General features: G+C 36.0%; 1 protein-coding gene across 1 annotated transcript in view; it reads left to right on the forward strand.

The window, feature by feature from the left end:
• Positions 1–1,481: 1,481 nt before the first annotated feature.
• The window catches only part of LOC121136466 (unconventional myosin-IXa-like), a gene marked incomplete at its 5' end in the record, with an annotated part of 143,501 nt that continues 122,942 nt past the window's right edge, over positions 1,482–22,040 (forward strand). The window contains 6 exon segments of the mRNA XM_040736944.1: positions 1,482–1,576; positions 3,617–3,679; positions 6,179–6,278; positions 8,203–8,259; positions 17,050–17,147; positions 21,211–21,337. Coding sequence (XP_040592878.1) covers positions 1,482–1,576; positions 3,617–3,679; positions 6,179–6,278; positions 8,203–8,259; positions 17,050–17,147; positions 21,211–21,337 — 540 coding nt within the window.

Consider the following 22,040-nt stretch of genomic DNA (forward strand, 5'->3'; position numbering starts at 1 on the left):
CCTGGTCTACAGGAGCTAGTTCAGGACAGTCTCCAAAGCCACAGAGAAATCCTGTCTCAAAAAACCAAAGGTGGGGGGGAGGGAAAGAAGAAGTCGGCTGTCTCTGGAATGTAAAGAAATCTTGACATGAGATTAGTCGTTTTTTTTTAAAGATTTATTTATTTATTATACATACAGTGTTTTTTTCCAGAAGAGGACACCAGATTGAATTGTAGATGCTTGTGAGCCACCATGTGGTTGCTGGGAATTGAACTCAGGACCTCTGGAAGATCAGTCAGTGCTCTTAACCTTTGAGCCATCTCTCCAGCCCCGTTTTTTTTTAAAGAATTTGTTAGTATTAATTAATGAACCTTTTTGTGTGGCTTCAAGCCACCAGCACACTTTACCTCCCCTCTCCCAAAAAATAAACCCACCCACATCCTTAATTTTCTCCTCAGCTCTTTTGCATAAGTATTTGGTCTTCATGATGTCAGATTGCTCATGCAATATCACATTTGTTATGGGGCAGCCCCAGTCTTGTTTTTACCCCTATCAGCTTACTGACCAATGGCCACAGTTTCCCAAGATTGGCAGTTAGGCAGAAACTCTGGTTCCTAAGTGTTAAACGCCACTAAAAGTTACCTGACGATGTTTCTTGAATTTAGTCCTGTGGTGATTTATGCCATCAGTATTATCTTGGCCTCCTGGGTAGATGTGGCTGTTACTATGGCTCCTGTGACTGTGAAGTTGCCAGGGTTTTCATTAAAGAAACATGTTTTTATTTTAATAATCGTTATATGTATGAATGTGTGTATTCTATGCAAAATTGTGTGTAGTTACAGGAATCTTTTGTGACACAGAAGTGGAATTCAGACGAGGACATTGTTCTGTACTGTCACTCTCCACCTTACTCCTTGAGATATGGTCTTTTACTAAATCTGGAACTAGTTGAATGTCCAACAAACCTCAGCCTTCCTTCTCTCTGTTTATTGAGTTGATGTTACAGGTGCTGTGCATCACCACCCTGGGTTTTTTATAGGGATGTTGTTATTGGAATTCAGATCATGCTTGCACAGCATGTGCTCTTAACAATTGAGTTATTTTTTTTAATACTGTAGGCTAGGTTCTAAAAATTGAGATTCATTTTATAGAATTAGTATAAGGTAAAAATCTGCTTGTTTTTTTGTTAAGCCTTTTCATTGTTTTATTCTACCTCAAATATGAATGATTCTAAACATGTAAATTGCCCTACTGTTTTTCTCTAGTATTTAAGCAATGTTTAAAAATTACTTCTAAGCCAGGCATTGGTGGTGCACTGTTTTAATCCCAGCACTCGGGAGGCAGAGGCAGGCAGATCTCTGTGAGTTCGAGGCCAGCCTGGTCTACAGATCGAGTTCGAGGATAGTCTTCAAAATAATACAGAGAAACCCTGTCTCGAAAAACAAACAAAACAACAACAACAAAAAATTACTTCTGAATAAAAACAATATTTATTTTGACAGGCCTTTGGAAATGCAAAGACAGCTCATAATAACAATTCAAGTCGTTTTGGCAAGTTTATTCAAGTAAATTACCAAGAAACAGGCACTGTACTTGGGTAAGTATTGCTACTTACAAGCAGTATATTTTGGTACATACAAACATACATGTATATATATTAAGTATATGCATACATGTTTGGTACACACACACACACACACACACTAAGATCTGTTTTATTTTCTGTGTATGTGTATACCATGTGCATGCAGTGTCCTTGGACGACAGTATTCTTTTGACCAGTTTCAGATTTATAGCAGAAGGAAACAAGAGTTACAGAGAGTTCCTATGTATCATTTACATCTCTTCCAGTATTGTTTCTTCTACAAGCATCTCTGTGTTAGTATGGTTTGTTTGTTACAACTGATGATAGTGTTCTTGCTGTATTTTTATTGTGAGGTCCATAACTTGTACTAAAGTTTGCTAATTGAGTTATACATCTTGTTGGCTTAGAGAAATGTAGAGATGCTATTTACAGTCTCCATTTTAGTATTTCAGCATAGTTTTACTGTGCTAAAAATCTTTGTGTTTGTCTTATTCAGCTCTGCTACCTTTCAGGTCTTGGTAACTAGTGATCTTTTACTATCTCCATATCACCTTTTCCAAGATAAACAATTGGAACCATACTGTATGTAGCCTTTTCAAGTTGGATTCTTGTGTACTTAAGTTAATTGTGTACTTAAGGTTCCTCTGTAGCTTCTGCCTGCTTTCATTGATTTAGTGTTTAAACTTATGATTATTTTAGAGATAATGTCTTTGTACTTTTAAGAGTACTTAAATGTTTTTATATATTTGATTGAGTTTATTTTTAAGTTATGAGTGTGATTTTTCTTTTACATTATATTTTATATTACATATTTTTATTGTTTTTCATGTAGTACCTGGATGGTTTGTACTTTACTCTTGTTTGACCTGATTGCTCAAGGCATATTATCCTAGCCCCACTCTTGGCTCTTGTTCTCTGCTTCTGGTTCTGTTGAGAACAGAAACAAACTGCTGTAAACTCCCACTGCCATGAACTGAGCCACTTTGTCATGATGGACTGTATCCTGAACCATGAGTTAAAATGAGGTCATCCCTTCTATAGTTTCTTTCTTCCTTTTTTTCTCTTTTTCTGTAAGGGATTCTGCCTCAGCAATGGGAAATGTTAACTAAGTCAACTTTCCATTGCTGTGACATTATATCAAAGATAAAGAGGAAAGATTATATTTTGTTTTCCAATTGCAGAAGTATAGACCCATGATTGATTGGCTCTGTTGTTTGTGGTCCTTTGGTACCATTGCTGGGACTGTGGGACAGACCTCATGGTGATAACCACATGGTGGCTAGAAAGCAAGCAAAGAAGAGGGAGGAGAGGGATGAGTCAATATCCCCTTAAGGATACACTTTAATTACCTAATTTTCTTCCACTGAGACCCAGTCTCCTTCCTACTAGCACTATAGACTGATGATTTAGTCTTTAGCCTATAGGCCTTTGTGGGGGATATGTAGAAGCCAAGCCATTACAAATACTACTGCAATACTACTTTTGCTTTTTGTGTCAATAGCATTCATTAAGAAAAACTTTTGTTAAAAAACTTTTATTGTATTAACTATTTCAGCATGGATTTTAATTGTCTTGTTTATGTTAGTATTACTTATTAAATGTTATTAAAGATGTTTTTGGGATCTATGTGGATAAACATGTCTTCCTTCTGAGATATATTAATACTGCAGTTTTCTCTTTTGATTTTCTGGAAAAGTTAGCCTTTGTAGTGAAATCCGACGTGGATTCATATTCATAAGGTAGTTGTGTTGCTGATTACTAGTGTATGATTTTGGTTTTGTTTTTATTTTTTGAAATAGGGTTCTATTGTGTATTTACTTGATACAGTTCACCTGCTTATCTTATTTTTCTAGCCATTTGGTTACATAAGTAGGTGTTTTAGAATTTAACATGGATAATGCTAATATCTGTAACAATTATAATGATAAATGCTGTCATCTGGAGAATGTTCTGTCTAAATAATCTGTCTAAATAATCTGCCATATATTAAACTTTATTAGTTATCTAAATCAGTTGTTATTATTTGTATCAACCAATTTTATTTTCTTCCAGGGCTTATGTTGAAAAATACCTACTGGAGAAATCTAGACTTGTTTACCAAGAGCATAATGAACGGTATATATTTTTATTTGTATAATTACATCAAATTTATTGCATCATACAGATTCCCTTTTAGATTCTTTGTATACTGCAACCCTAATTCACTGTATATCATGCATAATTTTTATAAGTAGCTACTATTTCTTTTTTGGGCAGAATGCTATTTTTCTTTTAAAGGCAGTTGGAACACTTCTATTAGGTATGCAGAGCTGTTACTCTTTATCACCTTCCCCCCCTTTTTTTTATTTAAATTAGAAACAAGCTTCTTTTACATGTCAATCCCAGTTCCCTCTCTCACTTTTCTTCTTATGTACTAAAAATCTTTCTGTGTCTTTCAAGGCCTAAATGAAATAACAGGTTTTCTATTTTTTAATCCTTTAAAATTTATCTATATGTCATCTATCTAAGAAAGGGTCTTGCTATACAGCCTTCGCTGTCTTGGAACTCTTATGCAGACCAGCTTGGCCTTAGATGCACATCAGTTTGCCTACCTCTGCTTCCCGAATGCTGGAAATAAAGGTGTAGGACACCATATCTAGCCTTGAAAGAATATTTTTAATGTGATTAACATGGTCCTTATATGTAATAAAGTTCAGTAATTAATGACTGACTACATAATGAAAATGAATTGACAGGATTAGATTAAAAATTTAGTGCTTGTGTGTGTGTGTGTGTGTGTGTGTGTGTGTATGCGTGTGTGTGTGTGTAGCAGAAATAAGAGAAGTTCCTTATTAGAGATATTTGAATGCCTAGAGAGAAGGCTATACGTATACTCAGTAGAACACATGCACAAAGTTCTGGCTCAGTTCCCACTATAAGTAATCAGTGAGGTTTTTTGAACATATAATGGAGTAGTGGGGATATAATCTTGATTTCTTGGGTTATAGAATGAATTGGAAGTGACAATACAGAGTTTACATTATTATTTTGATTGCTTTGACAAGTGCATGTATGTATTCTCTGTAGTATGTGTTGCAGGATTTGTTTTGCTGTGATTTTAGTGTGGATTTTTTTCTGTATGTAGTCATAGCATATAATGCTGTAAGGCAGTTGTTCTCAAACCGTGGGTCATATGCATGACTCCTTTGAGGGTCGAATGGCCCTTTCTCAGGGGTCACCTAAGACCATCCACGGGGGTTTCCTAAGACCATCAGAAAACACAGATATTTGCATTATGATTCATAAGAGTAACAAAATTACAGTTATGAAGTAGCAGTGAAAATAATTTTATGGTTGGGGGTCAGTACAACATGAGGAACTGTAATAAAGGTTCTTAGCATTAGGAAGGTTGAGAGCCATTGCTCTAAGGTTTTCCTTTTTTGGTCTAATTTATAGTTCCTTAGAATGAGATGAAAGCTAGTCCTTGCTGTAATTTCTTAGAAAAACTTCTGAAAGATTGAGTAACCTTAACTGTCTGGTAGAATTTACTAGCATAGTCATTTGGTTCTGGGTTTTTACTCGAAAAAGTTATGTTTGCTAATTTAAATACTTTGGTGGCTATAGAGTTGTTTGGAGTTTGTTTTTTAGTTGAGTCTGGTAGCTTGTATTTTTCTAGAAATTGTTCACTTTATGTGGGTTATCTTAATTTGATAATAAATAATACTGTGTCATAGTTTTTCTTACTTTTGTAATTTTACCTGTTCTGTTTCTCCTCCCTCATCCTGGCCTTGAACCAGTCTGTTTTTATCAGTTGAAATAAAGATTTGTTAATTTTGTACATGTTTTCAGAGAATCAGTCTTTAAAATTTCATTGATGTACTCCGTTTATATTGTTCACTATTCTATTTATTTCTTCTCTAGTACTTGTTATTGTTTTTCTTTTGCTTGTTGTGTTTATTCCTTTACCTGCCTTGTTTTTCTTTCTTCCTTTTTTTTCTCTTTGTTGTCCTTGGTAATTTAGTTTTTTGAAACACAGGGTTTTGGTTTAGCACAGGCTGATTTGGAACTAACTGTATAGCCCAGGCTTGATTTGAGTTCTTTGTCTCAGCTTCCTGAGTGCTGGGATTATATCATAAGCCTCCACATCTGGTCATATAGTTTTGAATTTGGGGAATTTCCAGCATTCATTTTAATCTCATTTCACAGTGGTTAGATTTCATTAGACTATGTTCAGCTTGTTTTACTGTCTAGTAATGCTTCATGTCAACTTGAGAAGGTGTATATACTCTTGTATTCTATAGATAGTGTTAGGTGCAGTTGGTAAATACCTCACTGGATTTAATTAGTTGCAAGCTCTTGATTAATTTTGGAGCTCTGAAAGAGTAATTCAAGCAAATTTGTGAATTTTTTTCTCATTGGTGTTAGAGAAGACAATTTTTGAAAGCCCCTACTTTCTCATTTTACTGCTTCCCCTTTTGTATTCTGCATTCTATTTTATAGCATATTGTTGAATTTGTCACATCGCCTAAAAATTGAAGTAAATAAAACATTTTACTAAGCAATGTGTTCTTTAAAATCAAAACAAAACAAACAAACCAGTTTAGTCATGTTCATTATATGCTTTGTTCCCAACAGGAACTATCATGTATTCTATTACCTCCTGGCAGGAGCAAGTGAAGAAGAGAGGTTAGCATTCCACCTTAAAGAGCCTGAGGAGTATCATTATCTCAATCAGGTGAGAGTTCACGGAAAGCATTTTGAAATGTAGGTAATAATTAGATTTTAGTTACTGAAAAAGTTTTTTAGTGCTTTTTTTCCTCAAGTTAGATAATGGATATTAACCAGTGCCTTTATGTAGGTAGTCTAAAGTTTAAATGATGTAACTTCCAAATTTAAAAGATTATCTCCTTTGTATAATGGTAAAAAATTAAATATGCTTTCTATACATTTTGTGAGATTCTTTTAAGAATATTAAACTGTTTCATGGTACTTTTCTTATCAGAAAAATGTTACATTCTTTTTGTTGTGACATACTTTTATATACTCCAGGATGTTAAGTGTAATTGGTAATTAATGCTTACCTATTGCAGAGAGATTGCTTCAAACTTGATTTGCATGTTTTGCAGTCTAGTGCACATATGTCTGCATGCTATGATACTAACACAGAGTATTACTGTATAATTTAGTGAACAGCTCTCTTAAACATTCTATTGGAAGCCCAAGCATAGTGGCTCATTTTTGTAATCCCAGAATTTGGGAAGCTGAGGCAGGAGGAGGATACCATGATGTTGAGGCCATTTGATCTATATAGTGGATTCCAGGGCAACTGTGAGTTTCTGTGTTAAAAACAAAACAGAACAAAGTGTCAATATGGAATTCCTCAAAGGCAAATGATTTAGAGAATATATATATAAAATTCAGAATTCAAGCCGGGTGGTGGTGGCATATACCTTTAATCCCAGCACTTGGGAGGAAAAGGCAGGTGGATCTCTGTGAGTTCCAGGCCAGCCTGATCATCTGATTGAGTTCCAGGACAGCCTCCAGAGCTTTAATCCCAGCACTTAGGAGGAAGAGGCATGTGGATCTCTGTGAGTTCCAGGCCAGCTTGGTCTTCTGATTGAGTTCCAGGGACAGCTTCCAGAGCTTTAATCCCAGCACTTGGGAGGAAGAGGCAGGTGGATCTCTGTGAGTTCCAGGCCACCCTGGTCTTCTGATTAAGTTCCAGGACAGCCTCCAGCGCTACAGAGAAACCCTGCTTCTAAAACAAAACAAACAAAAATCAGAATTCAGCCTTAAACTTCCATAACAAGGAGTGATCTTCACAACTTTTCATGATATTCATTTCTCTATTTTTATTCCTCATTAAAATTCCAAATCTAATTATTAGTTGAATTGTTACTATATTAGATCATTGAAGAATAAAGCAATTTCTCATTTTTCTTTGAGGAAAAATATAATATTTATGGAGAAAAGTCCTTTATGGCAATGAAAAATAACCTCAAAAGGAATTTTTTTCCATTTAATTTATGCTTGAGTACATCAAAATTATATATTAACATAATTATATACATGACAATAGTAATACCATGGACTTTTCTTCAAATGTACAGTATATTCTACCTGGTATTTTTAAATTTTAAAACTTCATATTAATATAAACTACCTTAACTTTGTGTTAGTAGACCAAGAACTTAGAAGTTACATCACTTTGTTTGAATGCTAGAAACTTTTACTGTACAAAATTAAGTATATTTTAAAGAATTACTAATTCATCTCTTGAGTGATTATTTTCTTTAAACAGGTGGTAATTACTTATAAATGAGCGTATGATTTTTACTGACTCAGAACCTTACAGTTCTGAGTCTTTATGTAATGAGTGGTTATAGCATACAAACATAATGTTAGTACTTACAGGATAATGAACTTAGTGGTTAATACAAATATCAGAACCACTGGGCAATGGCATGTATAAGTTGAATAGAATAATATACGATCTCCCAGAATCTGAATATTTATTTAGTTTTTATTAGTATATGGTGCCATGCAAAATAACTGTTCTTTGGACAGTAGTCTTTCTTTTGGATACTGCATCTCAGATCATTACAGAAATATAATTCCTACCTAATAACTTCTGCCTAACTACTGTGCCTTACTTTCAGATAACAAAGAAACCCCTCAGACAGAGCTGGGATGATTATTGCTATGATTCCGAGCCAGTCAGTACAAGTACCTAAATATTTTTGTTCCTGTTAAAGGGACTTCATATTGCTTATTCACATTCATCTTTATCAGTCAGCATGAAGATGAGCTGATATACCAACAGGGTTAGGAAAGAGGATCACTAGTTTTTAGTTACTTTTTTTTAAAACAATCTTTTTTTTTATATACCAATCCCAGTTCCCCCTCCCTCCTCTTCTCCTGCTCCCTCCATCTTCCCCCATCCCACTTCCCACTCACTCCTCAGAGAGAATAAGGTCTCCCATGGGAAGTCAACAAAGTCTGTCACATCATGTTGAGGCAGGACCAGCCCTCTCCCTTGTATCTAGGCTGAAAGGTATCCCTCTATAGGGAATGGGCTCCAAAAAGCCAGTACATGTACTAGGGTTAGATCCTGGTCCCACTGCCAGTAGCCCCATAAACTCTCCAAGCTACACAACTGTCACCCACATTCAGAGGGGGCCTCGTTCAGTCCTGTATGGGTTCCCCAGCTGTCATTCCTGAGCCAGTGAGCTCCAACTAGCTCAGGTCAGCTGTTTCTGTGGGTTTCCCTATCATGGTCTTGACCCCTTTGCTCATATTATCACTCCTCCCTTTCTTTACCTGGACTCTGAGAGCTCGGCCTAGTGGTTAGTTGTGGATCTATGCATTTGCTTCCATCAATTACTGGATGAAGGTTCTAAGATAACAAGGTAGTCCTCAGTCTGATTATAGGGGAAGGCAGTTCAGGCACACTCTCCATTATTGCTTAGAGTCTTAGCTGGGGTCATCCTTGTGTATTCCTGGCAATTTCCCTAGTGCCAGGTTTCTCACTGACCCTATAATGGCTCTTTCTATCAAGATTATTTCTTTCCTTGCTTTCTCTCTCTGTCCTTCCCCCAACTGGACCATCATGTTCCCTCATGCTCTTCCCCCCTCCCCCATGCTCCAGATTTACTCAGGAGATCTTCTCTATTTCCCCTTTCCAGGGGGATCCTTACATGTCTCTCTTAGGGTCATCCTTGTTAATTAGCTTCTCTGGGGTTATAGACTGTAGGCTGGTTATCCTTTGCTAATTTATATCTAATATTCACTTATGTGTTTGTTGCTTATAGACCAATTTACTATTTTTGTATTAACCCTGATGTATGATCTTCATTTAACATAAACAGTAAATTGATTACATCTCTGATTACCTAGCACTGAAGTGGCTGTTTCAACTTTAGAATTTTTTTCCTTTGTGGTTGTTATTGTTTTGTTTTGGTGCATTGTGACTGCTGTCCACACTCTGTACCATTAAGCTTCATCCTTAGCTTGATACTTCTTAAACTTACTTTTTAGGGAGCTAGAGAGATAGCTTAATAATTCAGAGTACTTGCTGCTTCTCCGGAGGATGGGAATTTGGTTCTCAGAGCTTAATGTCAAGTGTCTTACAACTTGTCTGTAACTCCAGCTCCAGGTGATGTAGTGCCTCTTTTGGCCTCTGAGCGCCCCCCCAATATCCACACATATATGCACATATGAGTAAAATAAAAATACTTTTTAGGAGTTATGGACATAGGTCGTTGGAGGAAATACTTCTTGCACAAGCCTAAACGCTCGAGTTTACATTATTAGTACTATATAAAAGCTGGGTGTGGTGCAGGTCAGGTGTATAAAGACAGATCTCAGGTTCTCTCTGGCTAGACATTCTAGCTGAGACCCTGTCACAAATAAATGAGGTGGAGTGTGATAGAGGACATCACCTGATGTCAACCTCTGACCTGTATGTGTAATTATATGCTCCCTGTATCAGGGGTTAATTTTTCATATAATGAATATCTGGGCTTTTTTTCCTCTGATTTTTTTAACCAGTAAAAGAAACTAAAACTTTTGCCTTAAATTGCTGCTAAATTATTGAAATTCTTACAAACTAGAGAGATGGTTCAGAGGTCAGGAGCACTTTGTGCTGCTGCAGAGGACCATGGCTTAGTTCCTAGCACCCATGTCTGGTACTTACTACTCTAGTTTCAGGAGATCCTATGTCCTCTTTTGGTCTCTGAAGGCCCCTATATTCATGTGTACGTACCTAAACACAGGCACATGGACATTGCACAGACAAGAAAACCTTAAAAAAAGACTTGGAGGTTTTAAATTAACTTATATAAGACATATATAGTTGGAAATGACTATTTTAAGCTGTTTTATTTTATGTATGAACTTTTAACTGTAAAATGACAAAAAGCTTTTCTTTCAATCTATAGTTATGTCACTTATTAAAGGATGAAAGCATAGATATATCTAGCCATGTTTATTAACTAGTAGTTAAATTCTTAAGTTGTCTTCCTAAAAATATAACATGTCTTAATCCTTACTGTAAATAATTTCAGCATTGCATGTTATTACAAGCAATACTGATTGCAAAATTTGCATATGCTAGAGTTTGAAGCATTAGCATGTGTGGGTACTAGTTTTTTTTCCTCCAGACAAAGTTGAGTTATATTACCATTTCATAATCAAGAAGTGATTGGTTTCAGATTTAATATTTTTGGAAATAGACATTTTAGTTTTTAGGTTCTTGATAAATTGTAATAGAAAACGTATAATTTATTTTATTCCAAAGAATTATTCTGGGGCTGGAGAGATGGCTCAGAGGTTAAGAGCACTGACTGCTCTTCCAGAGGTCCTGAGTTCAATTCCCAGCAACCACATGGTGGCTTACAACTATCTACAATTCAATCTGGTGCCCTCTTCTGGTAGAACACTGTATATGTAATAAATAAAAAAATCTTTAAAAAACAAAACAAAGAATTATTCTGATCTATCTGATCATGCCTCTTTTGAAAGCAGGTAGGCCACTACAAACTCACTGCAATTGTGATTGATTACTTGTTCAGTCTTGGCTGTGGAACTGTGGATTGGGCTCTATTTGTTCGAAGTTAAAGTAATGTTTAAGAATTTGAGGTTGGTTGGCTTGACCCCATACTAGTTCATTCACTTACTAATTTTGAAACCTTTGGAAGGTCACTTAATTCTCTTTTATTTCCCTTTGATCTTCCTTCCTTCCTTCCTTCCTTCCTACCTACCTGCCTCTACCTTAATCCTATTATTCCTGCTATCTACTTCAGAGAACAGCTGCCTTTGGTCACTTCAGCATGCTTATATTCTTGCACTTTGGGTCATACAGCAAGACTCTGCCTCAAAAAAGACCAAAAGAGTCCCAGAGCTGTAATCTGGCCTTCAGAAAGGTTGAGGCAGGAGTATCTCAAGTATCTGAAGTTAGCAAATTTGAGCCAGCTGAGCTACATAGTAAAATTCTAAAAAATGTCCACCCCAACCCTCCCAAAAGGCCAAACAATCAACAATAAAAACCCTTCAAAAATGATCTTTACACTTTGTATTAAACTTGGCAATATGCATAAAAATTTGATAGCATACAGAACACTTAAGTGCTGGGGGGTGTAATTTCTACAGTTGCTGCCAGAATACCTGTTTAAAAAGAATTTTGTAGCTATAATTTCCTATTTTGTGTGTGTGCCTGTTTTTGTGTGTTTGTGTGCAGTGTACATGTATGGAGGCCAGACAATGCTTCTCAGGTGCTGTCTACATTTATTTGTTCCCTTATTTTAAGACAGTGCCTTTCACTGGCCCTGTTACTTGCAAGTAGGTTAAACTGGCTGGCCAGCGAGGAGCCACCTTTGCCTGTCTTCCTAGTGACACATGCCATCATGCCCAGCTCTAGAGATTAAACTCAAGTCCTCATGCTTGCAGGGCAAATATTATACGTACTGAAATACTACCCCCCATAATTTCCAGTCCTTACTACTTCTTTCAGTACTGTTAGTCTTGGTTATTATATTTCAAATAATTATAGCCTGAAATTTGCTTAGCGTACAATTTATTTATTTAGAAACAAGATATCTTTGTTTAGTTCTGGCTGTCCTAGAGCTGTAGACCAGGCTGGCCTCACACTCAGAGATCATCCTCTGAGATTAAAGGTATTCATCACCATATCTAGCTCATGATTCTTTTTCTTTCAAGTGAATTTAAAAATCTGTGGATCTTGTAGTTTATCCTTTCTTATTAGATTTTCCTCATGGTGCATTTAAAAAATAAATTAAACCTCATCTTCCTATGAGTTATTCAACTTACATGACTAGTATTAAAAAAACAAAATAGGATTATTACACCATTTGTTCTATGTATGATGAAGCAATATGTCTTTAGAAATCATTTTATTGGTATGTTCCTTTAGTACAGTGATTTTTCAGCCTTCTAATTCTGTAACCCTTTAATACAGTTCCTTATGTCACAGTGACCCCTAAACATAAAATTATTTTTTGTCACTATTTCATAACTGTAATTTTGCTACTGTTAATGATTTTCAATATAAATATCTGATCTGCAGGATGGTCTTAGGCAACCCTTGTGAAAGGGTTGTTTGACCTCCAAAGGGGTCTTGCACGAACTGCTGCTTTAGCTAGCACCATAACCTATGTAGTCTCAGGTTCTTGGACACATTAACAGTGTCAGGTATAGATATTCTAGCTCATGAAATTGGTCTTAAATTCAATCAAGAAGTGATTAGTTGCTCTTATAACATTTGTGCCCCTATTGCACCAGTATATCTTGCAGGCATTTCACTGTTGTAGGTTACAGAGTTTGTAGATGGGTAATATTGATGATAACTTTTCTCTTCCTGTAGTGTGCAGAGTGCCTTCCAGCACCATGAATTCTAGTAGGGATGAAGCTTCTAATGGGGCACCAGCTTGATTTTTCTATGACTGGTGTTATAAATAAGCATGGCTTTGTCTTGAGGTTGTAAAGGGTAATCAATAGCCTTGACAAATAGCCTGGGATGTTTGGGAGGAATTTCTATGGGACCCCCTTTGGTCAGCTCAACAGATGTAACTCATTCCTGGAACTGGTAGTTTTACTTGGTACTTAAGATGTCTACTTGGGCCTGGTGGTGGTGGTGCATACCTTTAATGCAAGCACTTGGGAGACAGAAGTAGGTGGGTCTCTGTGAGTTGGAGTCTAACCTGGGTTACAGAGGGAGTTCCATCCAGGACAAACTCTAAAGCTGCACAGAGAAACCCTGTCTCAAAAAACTAAAACCAAACCAAAACAAAAACCCTAAAAAGATGTCTAGTTGGGGGCATTGTCTCCCCCATTATGTGACTCTTTTCCATTTAAATTCCTTTCATATATGTATATGCAAATTTATACAGGTAGTATATTTCCATATGGCATTTTAAAGGACTTTTAGTGTTAGTTGTTCATTCCCATATTCTCTCTTTTACTCTGCCCTCCTGTTTATCTCACCATTTAATCCTCCTATTCTAGTTTCTCTGGTACTTCTTTGTAACATAATGTTCTGGTTTTCCTTCCTTGGAAGAGCCCTCCCTACCACTTCCTGGAATTTAGTAGGTACCCAACCTCTGAAGTTATTCTAAATGAAACACATATATCTAAAGTTTAAAAAGTAGAATCCCCATAGAAAACATTCATTGTTTGCTTAAAAACAACGAAGTACAAATGACTTTATTGTAGGTCAAAGAAAATTAAAAGTTGTTTTGGGAAGACTTTGACATTTGTATAGAATGCATCTAAAAGTTAATTACAAAAATTTGTACTCAGAAAATCTGATGAATGTGTTTCTTTGCAGCAAATTTAAACTTTTAGAGTGTGAATATGTACCTTTTTACATGGAGAATTAAAAAAATGTTAGCCTTCTAAACTCAAATCCTGAATTTTAGACTTTATTTCAAGATATAATCACAAAACCATAATCTAGTATGGTTTTTTTTGTGGTTTTTCGAGACAAGGTTTCTCTGTATTGTTTTGGAAGCTGTCCTGTAACTAGCTTTGCAGACCAGGCTGGCCTTGAACTCACAGAGAACCGCCTGCCTCTGCCTCCCCGAGTGCTGGTATTAAAGGCATGTGCCACCACCAACGCCCTACTCTAGTAAGGTTTTTTTTTGTTTTTTTTTTTGTTTTTTTTTTGTTTTTTACGAGACAGGGTTTCTCTGTATTGTTTTGGAGGCTGTCGGTCCAGCCCAGCCTCGAACTCACAGAGGTTCGCCTGCCTCTGCCTCCTGAGGGCTGGGATTAAAGGCGTGCGCCACCACCGCCTGGCTTCTAGTAAGTTTTTAATAAATACATTTACTCTGTAAATACTTTAAAAATGAAGAAGCACTTTACTTATTTATTTTTGTTTTTTTTCGAGAGTTTCTTTGTGGCTTTGGAGGCTGTTCTGGAACTAGCTCTTGTAGACCAGGCTGTCCTTGAGACCCGCACATTTCTACCTCCCAAGTGCTGGGATTAAAGGCATGCACTACTACTGCAGGACTGAAGCACTTTTATTTTAAGGTTATTCAATTCAGTAGGTAACTCAGTAATTGTGCATGAAGTTCTGGGAGTGAAAGTATTTATAGACCAGAATAGACACAGAAAAGATTTATTCAGAAAATTGACATTGCTGTAAGAGACAGTCTCTGCATGATAACTGTCCTCTGAGAATGTAGGTTCTATATGTTAGTAAATAGACACCTATTTTTACTATTTTGTTAAATAGTAAATTATATGCATCTGGTGTCTTTAGATTGACTATTTGTTGTAAGGTGGCAAAGACCATTAGGAGTTAGACTAAATATTTTCATAAGGCATCATGGGGCTACTTGAATCAGGTTCTAAGTAGTCAGGGTCTGATTATTTGGTAGTTTCTGTTTTTATTTTTAACCTTTTCTCCACATTTACTTAAGTAATTTGATCTTGACATTGACTTGATGCTTACAGTTTGTGATGAATAAAACAGATCAGTTGTTTGTCCACTGAATAATTCCCTAGGAAGATAGGCATTAAAAAGTAATTTGAAGTTTGAGATGTTTTTGACAGTCTCACTATAAAGTGGTGTGTGACTATGTAAATGGATTGTATATATGATGATGTTATTGTTGACTATTTTGTGAACTGAAATGCAAAGGTTACACTAAAAACATTTCATTGGTTGGTTGTTTTGTTTAATGTTTTTTGAGATGGGATCTTGATCTGCAGTTCAGGCTGGCATAGAGTTTATTATTCTCCATCCTCTGTATCTGGAGTAGTGGGATTATAGGAATATGCTACCATGTCTAGACAAAAAAATAACTATATATTATTTTTTGATTTTTATGAGATTTATTTTCATTTATGTGTACATGTGTGTATGTGTGTCTTCCTGTTTGTGCAAGCGAATACTTGCTTAAGTTGGAAGATTTTTCCAGAGCTGGAGTTACAGTCAGTTGTGAGCTGTCCAATGTGAGTGCTGGGAACTGAACTCCAGTTATCTGCAAGTGTAGCAAGCACTCCATGAAAGTGTCAGGTGTATATGTGTGGGTCAGAGGACAACTTCTTGGAGTCATCAGTTCTCTTTTTCTCCGTTCATGTAGTTTCTGGGTATTGAACTCAGCTTCATCAGGCTTGAACAATAGGTGCTTTTCCCACTGAATTATCTTGTTATCCCTCAACAACTAATTTTTATTGTTTGTGTGTGTGTGTGTGTGTGTGTGTGTGTTTATGTGGATGTATGTTTTCTGGACCTGGCCAGGCCCCGCTGCCACTTCAGTCCCCAAATAACACATAAGACACTATATTAGTTATAAATCTGTTGGCCGTTGACAAGGGCTTCTTATTGGCTAGATGTGTCTTAATTACTAACCTATTTCTATGTCTAAGTATTTCCACATGGCCTTATCTTACCGGAGAAATGTCCAGAGACATGTTACTCCTCTGGCATCCTACATGATGACTGACTCTGCCTTTACACAGAGAATAGAATTGTCCCTGCTTATACACTGATTCTGCTTAGCTACATCACTTCCTGCCTGTCTTTATAGACCTCTATACCTCTATGGTTAGCTAATGGAAGGTTCTGCCCAGCTATATCACTTCCTGGGATCACATGATGACTCCTCTCTGCCTACATTTCCTAGAATCCTCCATGTGTCCTAGACCTACCTATAATCCTGCCTGGCTAATCAGTGTTTTATTCATCAATCAATAAGACAAACATATACAGAAGAACATTCCCCACCAGATGTATGTCACATGTATATCTCTGCTCATGAAGGCCAAAAGGGGGCAGTAGGTACCTTGGCACTGTAGTTATTGGTGATTGTTTGATAGTGCTAGGAACTAACTTGGGTCTTCTTGAAGAGCAGCAATTATTCTTAGGAGCTGAGTGATCTTTCTAGTCCTTCAGCAACTACTTTTATTGATCTATGTGACATGTATTTTTTGAGGGGTCTTCTATTTTGACATAATCCTTTTTTCTTGTTGAAGACTATGATGTGTGTATTTATTTGGTTTTGTTACTATTTTCTTTATATTATATAAATCTAGGTTTCACTTCTCAACTGCATACTATTTGTTATCATTTTTTGTATGTGTGTTTGTATGTTTTTAATTTAAGGCCTTACATATGATAGATACTTTAAAATTTGGTTGAATAAATTAACATCTACTTATGGACTTGAACTGTCTTATGTGTTAAATCTCTAAAACTTTTTAGTGCAAGTAAAAATCAAACTTGGTATCCACATATTTTATAAATGCTGCCAGCTCTCTACCTTATCCATTTTGAGATCCTGTGCTGGTGATCGTTAAGGGGAGAAAAAAGGTACTATTAATATTGGATAGATATGTTTACTTTGCTTATCTGTACTCAGATAAGAGGCTTAATGAGTCTATGTATAAATATTCTCCTAGTTCTAATCATTTATACTAAATTAATGAACGGTTTTTTAATAGGTAATCTTGATGTATTTTCTCCCACCTCTTGCTTTAATCAGGATTGCTTCACAGTTGAGGGAGAAGATTTGAGGCATGATTTTGAACGCTTACAACTGGCCATGGAAATGGTAGGATTTCTTCCCAAGACACGAAGACAGTGAGTTTTAAGAATTTTATTCATTTACTGTCGGTTTTGTATTTCTAATAGAAAATAAAGCATGATGTATCAGACATTTCTCTTAGTTACTTTAAAAACATTTTTATTCTTTGACAATTGCATACTTTTATACAATGTATCTTAATCATGTCTATCTTCAGCTTCCTCCTATACCCTACTGAATAGAATTAGTGTTGCTTGCATAAGCATGGAGCCTACCCGCAGCCATATCCATGAAGAAAAATGCACTTCATCTTCTTCAATAGCCAACTGTTGCCAATAGTTCCACTGCCAGGGATGGAACCCCATGAATCCCTCCCTTAGCCATGCTGTGATTATTCGCTGGCTTGATTTTATGCAGTCTTTTGCAGGTTACTATAGATTCTATGAGTTGGTAAATTCATTGGCCATGCAATGTCCAGAAGACAGCATTTGGAACACTCCTCTCCGTTCTTTGACCCTGAATGGTGTTTTCTGAATGTTGTAGGATTTATACAGAAGTCTCATTTAGGACAGATTACTTAGTAGTTGGGCCAGTTATAAGTCTCTGTATGGACTGCCCACTGCAAAAAGAATCTATTTTGACCATTATTGGGAGCAACACTAATACATGGGTATAAACATAAATATTTAGAAGGCAGTTTGACAGAATGTCTTTAGCAAAATAACAGTAGTGGGTCCTTCTACTGGGGCCCATGACCTCCTTAGTGTCCTCAACTTTTGACCACAGTTGCAATATTCCTTCTTGTGGAGCCGGTATTAGATTCCATCAGAAAACAGTTGGCTATCTCCATATTAGTCCTGTCACTTTCCTTGATTTTTAAAAATTTTTATAAATGGTATCACTATTGCTTTAGTTATATTAAGATTTGAGTGTTTTCTTCTCCCTTTTTAAGCTATATAGTCTTTGAGATGCTGATGAAAGCTAAAATACTTTGGTAAAATGTATATCCGTAAGAATTCGCATATGATTTGGGGACTTCATGAAGCTTCCTGAAAACCTATCCATGGACATAACTTAAAAACTGTTATTTTATTTATTTATTTATTTTTGGTTTACGAGACAGGGTTTCTCTGTATTGTTTTGGAGGCTGACGATCCAGCCTGGCCTCGAACTCAGAGATCCTCCTGCCTCTGCCTCCCGCGTGCTGGGATTAAAGGTGTGAGCCACCACGCCCGGCAGTTAGTTTTTTTTTTTAACAGTTTTTCATTTTCCACATCTTTAGTGGTCTTTAGTGTTAAGTCATGAAAGGCTATATACAACATTATATGCATGTTTACATGTGTCCTCTTGTATTAGTCTTGATCTGTGGATGTAGCTCCATGATAGAGCACTTGCCTTGCATACACAAAACCCATAGACTCAATCCCTAATAACAATATTGTCAACAAATAAAAACCAAACAACAACAACAAAAAAACCCACATATAATTTATAGATGGTAATATATACAAAATGGAATTGTAAACCTTTTAAAAGGGCTAGAGAAGATGACTCATTGGATGAAATGCTTGATATGAGTAAATGAGGGCAGGAGTTCAGATCCTCAGAATGCCATCAGAAAAGCTTGGTGGGCATGATGGCCTCCCTTTGATCCCAGGGGATAGGAAGCTACGATGGGAATCTCAACAGCCAAAATAGAAAAAAAAATGACAAGTTCTGGTTCAGCAAGTGACCTTACCTCAATATATGCCCAAGGTGGAGAGAAATAAGAAAGGACACCTGTGAATTGGAGTGATGGCTCAGAGGTCAATAACACTGGCTGATTTTCTAGATGAGGCTGTTCAATTCCCAATAACCATATGGCCCCTCACAACCAATTTGTAATTCCAGTTCCAGGGGATCTGCTGCCCTCTTTTGGCCTTTATAGGTGCTACATGAATGTGTTGCATAGACAAACTTGTAGGTAAAATACCTATGCACATAAAATAATATAAATAAATTGTATGATATATTCATGTGAACATTAATATTCCAATTTTTGAAAAGTGGGTCATACATTTTGGTCATTTTTTGACTTCTAGTTTTTATGATGTTTTAGTGATACTGAATTCCTTTCTCTCTTTTTTTTCCTTTTTGGTTTTTTGAGACAGGGTTTCTCTGTACCTTTGGAGCCTGTCCTTGAACTCACAGATACCTGCCTGACTCTCCCTCCTAAGTGCTGGGATTAAAGGTGTATACCACCACTATCCTGCTTAGTTTTCTTTTTTTTCTTAGAATACTTTTATGAATTATTCCTTTGGAATTGACTTGTGTTTTCTAATTTTAAATTAACAGGAAAAAGCATGCTTGTGAATTAGATATTGATAAAATACCTCTTGAAGTATATTTGGTTCCGAAACAGTATGTTTGTTTTAATTAGGATATTTCCTAATTTTGCAAAGTCAAATATCAGCTATTATAAATTCTTAATTACATGAAAATGCAAGAAGACTCATGGTTAAGTTTTCACAATAGGTTAGATTTATCCTAAGGAAGCAATAAGTCAATGAGACATATAGATATGTGCATTTAGGGTATTTAAAAATACTTTATTTTTTATTTAATCACGTGTATATGCCTGTGTGTGGATTTGTACCCATGAGTATGGTATCCATGGAGGCCAGATGAGGGTGACTGATTTCCCTGGAGCTGAGTTGCAGGCTTTTGTGAACCATATGATGTGAGTTCTGGGAACTGAATTTGTGTCCTCTTCAAGAGTAGTTAGTGGTCTTAACTGGTGAGTTAGACATCTCTCCAGCACCTTTTGAAGGGCTTTAAAAAAAGTGTGTGTGTAAGAAGTTCTTGTTTACTTCTAAGACATATAAGACATGTAAGATTGCGGCAGATGTTAAATGGTAGTGAATAGGAAAGTAAAGACAAGGAGTTTGAGTTAACAATTCAGTAAACTTTTTGTAAAGAGAAGGACAACACGTTGAATCTAGGGTGATTTATTTTAAATAAGAAAAACTGCATTTTGATAAAAGTTGTTCAAGATTCAAGTGAAAGTATCTCCTGAGTTATCTGGGGTTGATGGGATATAATGTACATGTGGAGGGTTTACTTTTAAAATTGGTTTTAAAATTTATTTTTATGTGTGTATTGGTGGTGGGTTTGCCTGCATGTATGTCTGCACCATGTGCATATCTGGTGCCAGCGGAGGCCAGAGGAGGACATCAGAACCTCTGGACCTGGAATTACATATGGTTGCAAGCTATCATGTAGGTACTGGGAATTGAACTTAGGTCTTCTGAGCCATCTCTCTAGCCTGAGCAGTTAGTTTTGAATGGAAGGTATATATGCCCAGGAGGGAAGTAGATAAAAGAGGGTTCATTTGAAAGCATTTCACAGTAAGTGACATTGTATTTTGGAGTAAATTCCACCAGCTTCATAATTAAAAATTACATATGTATAATATTTTTCAATGGTAAATATAGGAAAACATTTAAAATTAAATTAAATATGAAAATTCTCCTACGATACTGGATAAAAAGTGGATTCCAAAGCCTTCCTTTAGGGGATTCCTATTCAGTGTTTTTGAAATAACATGCAGAAGAATAGCATTTAGAAAGGAATGGCTTGGTAGGCCTTGATGCACACCTTTAATCCCAACACTCCGGAGGCAGAGTCAGGTGGATCTCTGTGAGTTCAAGGCCAGCCTGGTTACAGAGTGAATTCTAAGACAGGCTCCAAAGCTACAGAGAAACCCTGTCTTGAAAAACAGAAAACAAACAAACAAAAAAAAAAAAAGAAAGAAAGGAAGGGAGGAAGGGAGGAAGGGAGGAAGGGCGGGCTCTTGTGAAACATTATAACAAATTCAGGCATTAGCAAGAAGCCCTCTTGGAAGAATTATGCATCAAATTTTATTGTATGTAATATTATATGTATTGTATATGTAATGTTACATGTAAATAATTTAACACTTGACATATAGTTAATAGTGAAGTTTAGTTCAAATTATCATTCTTTCGTGAAGATTAAATACTTCATAACTTGTACTGGTAAATTTGTTTTGGATTTTGGAGTGAAATGAGCTTTGAGAATGTATAGTGCAAACTTTAATCTGTGCTTTTATTTTCATAGGATTTTCTCTCTGCTCTCAGCAATACTCCATTTGGGCAATATTTCCTATAAAAAGAAGACCTATCGGGATGACTCTATTGATATCTGTAATCCTGAAGTACTACCTATTGTCTCAGAATTATTAGAAGTGACTCATTAATTCTCAGTACTTATTTCAGATACGGGGTAAAGTCTTATTTTTATTTTATATCTCCTTTATACTTGTAAGTGGGTTTATTTAGTTAAAATTGATTTTATTTGATACTGTTTTAAGAATAGCTTGAGATGCTTTTTTAAAATTTGAAATTGCAAATAATACCTTTTAGATCTTGGTTCATATGCCTCTTCATGGAGTTTAACCTTATTAAGAATGTCTAAAGTAATTCACTGTGCTTGGCACAATTTAGGTTAGTTTGAGAGAAAAAATTATTTACTAGTATGTGTCCATTATAAAGCTACAGTGCCACTTGAGAGCATCTACCTCTTTTTTCAAATCTCTAACTGCAGTGTTTATTTTTCTTTATATATGGCTGGTCGTTGCGTAGTAAAAGAGGCAGGAAAAAGGAATGTCTTTAATTGTAGTTAGATCCATTCTAACAAGATGTAGACTACTGTATCTGGAGGTTGTAATTTTGAAGGTCATAGACTAGATTTTAATCAGGCATTTCAGACAATATTTTAGTCAACCATTTAGTATTAATGATAAATTAGGACATTGTGCCTGATGGATCCTATTTTTAAACCCAGATATAAATAGCAAAGATTCTAGTCTTAATTGAGTATTCTTTTGTCAGGCTAGTTAAGAGAGGTTTAGGGAAATTTAAAAAAGAAATTCAGGGTTTGGGAAATGT

This window comes from Mesocricetus auratus, unplaced genomic scaffold (genome assembly GCF_017639785.1).
Source record: "Mesocricetus auratus isolate SY011 unplaced genomic scaffold, BCM_Maur_2.0 Super-Scaffold_100227, whole genome shotgun sequence".
NCBI lineage: Eukaryota > Metazoa > Chordata > Mammalia > Rodentia > Cricetidae > Mesocricetus > Mesocricetus auratus.